This window comes from Frankliniella occidentalis, unplaced genomic scaffold (assembly GCF_000697945.3).
Source record: "Frankliniella occidentalis isolate FOCC.00 unplaced genomic scaffold, Focc_3.1 Scaffold209, whole genome shotgun sequence".
NCBI lineage: Eukaryota > Metazoa > Arthropoda > Insecta > Thysanoptera > Thripidae > Frankliniella > Frankliniella occidentalis.
The window spans coordinates 465289-468998 of record NW_026267335.1 but is presented as its reverse complement, the minus strand read 5'-3'; the positions used below and the strand labels follow the sequence as shown (position 1 = coordinate 468998).

Below are 3710 nucleotides of genomic sequence, written 5' to 3'. Positions count from 1 at the left end.
GGAGCGCCCCCCCCCCTTTCCCCACTGTCCCCGGGCCCGGCTCTCCGCTGGTTCCGCCACCGTCAGCATACTCCCTTCCGCCCCGAGCGTCTAAAACCTAGCCATGACGACGGAGAACGGCGCTTGCATGGAAATGTGAAGGGGAAGTGGGCGTGCTGGGCGGGAAGCGCCTCCGCCGGGCCACGCCGCAGGACCACGGCAGAGGGCGGCAGGGCAGCAGTCCGGGTCAACTGTTGCGGGCGCTGCGGGGCGGCCGCTGGTCCACCGGATGATGAAGAGCCCCCCGGGCCCGGCGCTGCGTCGAGGTGAAATTATCTCCCCCCCCCCCTCAACCCGCGCCCCCCAGCCTGATGCGCGCGGCTGGAGCGGGGGAGGCGGCAGCGAGGGCAGGACGCGAGGGGGAGAGGGGAGGGGGGGGATGAGTGGACGGTGTGCAGCGGCGGCTGGAGGACCCCGCAGTAGCCGCGGTTCCCCCACGCCGAGCGCGTCGTCCCCCGCTCCGCCCGCTCCACTTTGTCACCACTGGGCACACACCGCGGGGGGACACGCGCTTCCTGACCCGGCATGGCCAGCCCGCGGACTTCCCCGCGGGGCGGCCCGGGCCCGGGGGCGGGCGGCGCCGGGTGCCGCCGCCTGGCATGACCGCCCCGCGCTGCGCACCGCCCCCGACACGCCATGGACGTCCTGTGCGCGGAGGGCGCGGCCGCCGGCAACGGCAGCGGTACGGGCGAGCCGCCCTGGCTGCGGTCGCCCTGCCACGGCCACGTCCTCAACGCCATCTTCGCGCTCACCACCACCTACCTGAGCCTGCTGCTGCTGATGTGCCTGCGCTGCTCGGGGCGCGACGACCGCGACGGCGGCCAGGGCGTCGCGAGGCGTGCGGGCGCCGCCACGGCCAGGCCTCTGCTCTCGCTCGCGCTGCTGGCGTGCTTGTGTGGCGAGCTGGCCGAGGCCGTCCTCGCCCTGGTGAGGCACGGCCCCGCCCGCACGGCCGGCCCGCTGGTGGCCGCCGCCTGCTCCGTGGCCTCGTGGCTGCCCGCCGAGCTCCTCGACGCGCACCTCATCGGCGGCACCGGTGTCTACGGGACGCTGCGCCTGCTGCCCGTCGCTTGCGAAGCCCTCATGTCCGCGGCAAGGTGTGCTTTAATGAGTCTCTAGGGCAATCCGTCTTAGTCCCTTAGGCTTATGGACCGAGAAAGAACGTCCGTAATTCGCCGTTTACAAACTGTAAGCTATCATAGCGCCTGGTAGGTAGGCCATATTTGGCCTGCAGTGCATGCGTGCTTTGCGGGTTGGCCTACCCCGAATCTCGCAGGCGCTCAGCTTCCTTAATTTGCCGAAAGAATCTGAACGGACGCACTTTCTGGATGAGCGCTTACCCTGAGAGGCTCCTCAACCCGCTGACCTGGCGTGTTGCTGCAGGTTCCTCAGCGTGGTACAAATGCGGCTGTGGGACGCCGCGACCTTCGACCTCGCCCGCCCCACCCTCAGCCTGGCTGCCGCCCTCCTCTACCTCGCCGTGGCCGTGGTCGACCTGGGCGTGCTGAAGGGCCGGCGGCGGCCGGAAGGCCCCGGCGACCACGCTCACTACTCGTGCTACCGCTACAAGGAGGCCGGCCTCTACTCAAAGGCCACCTTCTCCTGGCTCACACCCCTGCTCCGCCTTGGCAACAGCAGCCCGCTCGAACTTGAGGATCTGGGCAGGATCCCTGCCTCCGAGAGCACAGCGCTTCACCACGAGAAGTTTCAGGACATCTACAACTCCCTCAAGGTCAGTGGCACTTCGGGATCACTTACCTCCCGATTGCTTCGGATTACTTGAATATTACCCATGCATTGCCCAGCTGGATCACCAAGAATTACGACTGGAATCGCGAGTGTCTTTTGGATCACCTTTGGATTGCCTATCTGCTTTACTTTTCTTGTTTTCCCAAGTCGATTCCCCTTTCGGATTGGCACGGTTTGTCTCGGTTGCAGAGCAGGGCGAGCGGCGTGGTGCCCCTGTGGAGGTGCTTCCTGCTCTTCTCCTGGCGGATGCTGGCGCTAAGCGGGGTCTTCAAGCTGTCCGGGGACATGGTCGGGCTCATGGGTCCCATGGGGATTTCTGTCATCGTTCTGTACGTGCAAGGCGTGGGCAAAGACGAGACGCGCCTACGAGAGACGGTACGGCAAACCTTTCTGTCTGACTGGAACTGACTGTTGGGGGTCTGATGTACTTGACTGGTGCTTCTTTTTCAGGCGCTGTTCTATGTATCTATTTCTGAATTTTTCAGTAACGGTTACGTGATGGGAATGCTGGTATTTATTTCGGCTTTGGCACAAGGAACTTTTTCTCAGAGTAGCACCCATCTGATAAATGTTGAAGGGATTCGCATAAAAGCAGCCCTCCAGGTAAAGAAAATATCATCAAAATTGTATATTCAGAGGAATTTAAAAAGGTTCATTGTTTTTACATCTCTTTTGAAATTATAGGCCATGATTTATGACAAATCGTTAAAGCTGCCACTGTGGAGTTTCTCGGAGGGTGACATTTCGGAAGAAACACAAAGTGACAAGTTGAGCCAAACGCACCTGCCAAAATGCGAGAATAAGACTCAGAGCAAGAAGGAGAGCGAGCTGGGGGGCTCCGGCCAGGGCACCACCTCGCACACCGACTTTGGAACAATCACGAACCTCATGTCTGAAGACACCTACAATGTCATGTCTTTCATTTGGATTTGCCATTATGTTTGGGCGATCCCGGTTAAGGTAGGGTTTAAAGTCAATAAGTCAAAAGAAATAGCGGTCCGGTCACGACCCAGTCGACTGGTACTGTAGCGGGATAGCATGAAGCCAAAAAAAGCCATAGCAGTACACACAACTCGCATATTAAAGTACACGGTACCCTGAATCATAGCCTCTTCAAAAAAAGTAAAAAATAATATTGTGTTATGCAGATTGGTGTCCTGATGTTCCTGCTGCATTATCAGCTGGGGGTGAGCGCTCTCATCGGCGCCGTGCTCTGTGTGGCCCTGATGACACCCCTGCAGTTCGCCATTGGCAAGAAAATGTCCGCCAACTCGAAGTCCATATCAGTGAGTACCGGCGCTTCGATCTTCACTTTACAATTTCTCGGCGCAAGACTCTTGCACGCGGCGCGAGTGTGCCAATGATGGACAACGACCTAACTAAACCATTTCCAGGAGGCGAACGATGAGCGGCTACGGCGGATCAACGAGGTCCTCCACGGCATCAAGGTGATCAAGCTGTCCGGCTGGGAGGAGCAGTACGAGAGCAGGGTCCAGCTCGCCAGGAACACGGAGCTGCGCCTGCTCAACGTGGACTCCCTGCACTGGGCCGTCATGAGTAAGCGCCCTAGCTCGGGACGGGGGACACGTTTCCGTTACCTTTCGAAATGTAAATATATTTCAGCAACAGCATATCCAATGTTTCACAGCTTTTCTCACACACGCGTCGTCCGCCATCGTGACCCTGGTCACCTTCGGCGTGTACATGATGGTGGAGAAGGCCCCCCTCCCCACGGCCAGCGTGTTCGCCAGCCTCGCCCTCTTCAACCAGCTCACCGTGCCCCTCTTCATCTTCCCCATCACCGTCCCCATCATCATAAGTGCCATGATCAGCACGCGCCGACTGCAGGTATATGGTGGTTTCTATTTTCAGGGAAAAAGAGTGAAATTTCATTGAAAAGTTTTCTATAAATAAAATAATGA

The 3710-nt window shown here is 59.5% G+C and overlaps 1 protein-coding gene across 1 annotated transcript in view; it reads left to right on the top strand.

Moving 5' to 3' along the window:
* Window positions 1-478: 478 nt before the first annotated feature.
* LOC113202623 (ATP-binding cassette sub-family C member Sur) overlaps window positions 479-3710 on the top strand; it is a 19113-nt gene continuing 15881 nt past the window's right edge. Inside the window, exons 1-8 of the mRNA XM_052272514.1 lie at window positions 479-1136; window positions 1423-1771; window positions 1978-2163; window positions 2239-2391; window positions 2473-2748; window positions 2937-3074; window positions 3183-3345; window positions 3437-3636. Of these exons, the coding sequence (XP_052128474.1) occupies window positions 676-1136; window positions 1423-1771; window positions 1978-2163; window positions 2239-2391; window positions 2473-2748; window positions 2937-3074; window positions 3183-3345; window positions 3437-3636 (1926 nt within the window). The 5' untranslated portion in view covers window positions 479-675. The remainder of the gene's footprint in view (window positions 1137-1422; window positions 1772-1977; window positions 2164-2238; window positions 2392-2472; window positions 2749-2936; window positions 3075-3182; window positions 3346-3436; window positions 3637-3710) is intronic.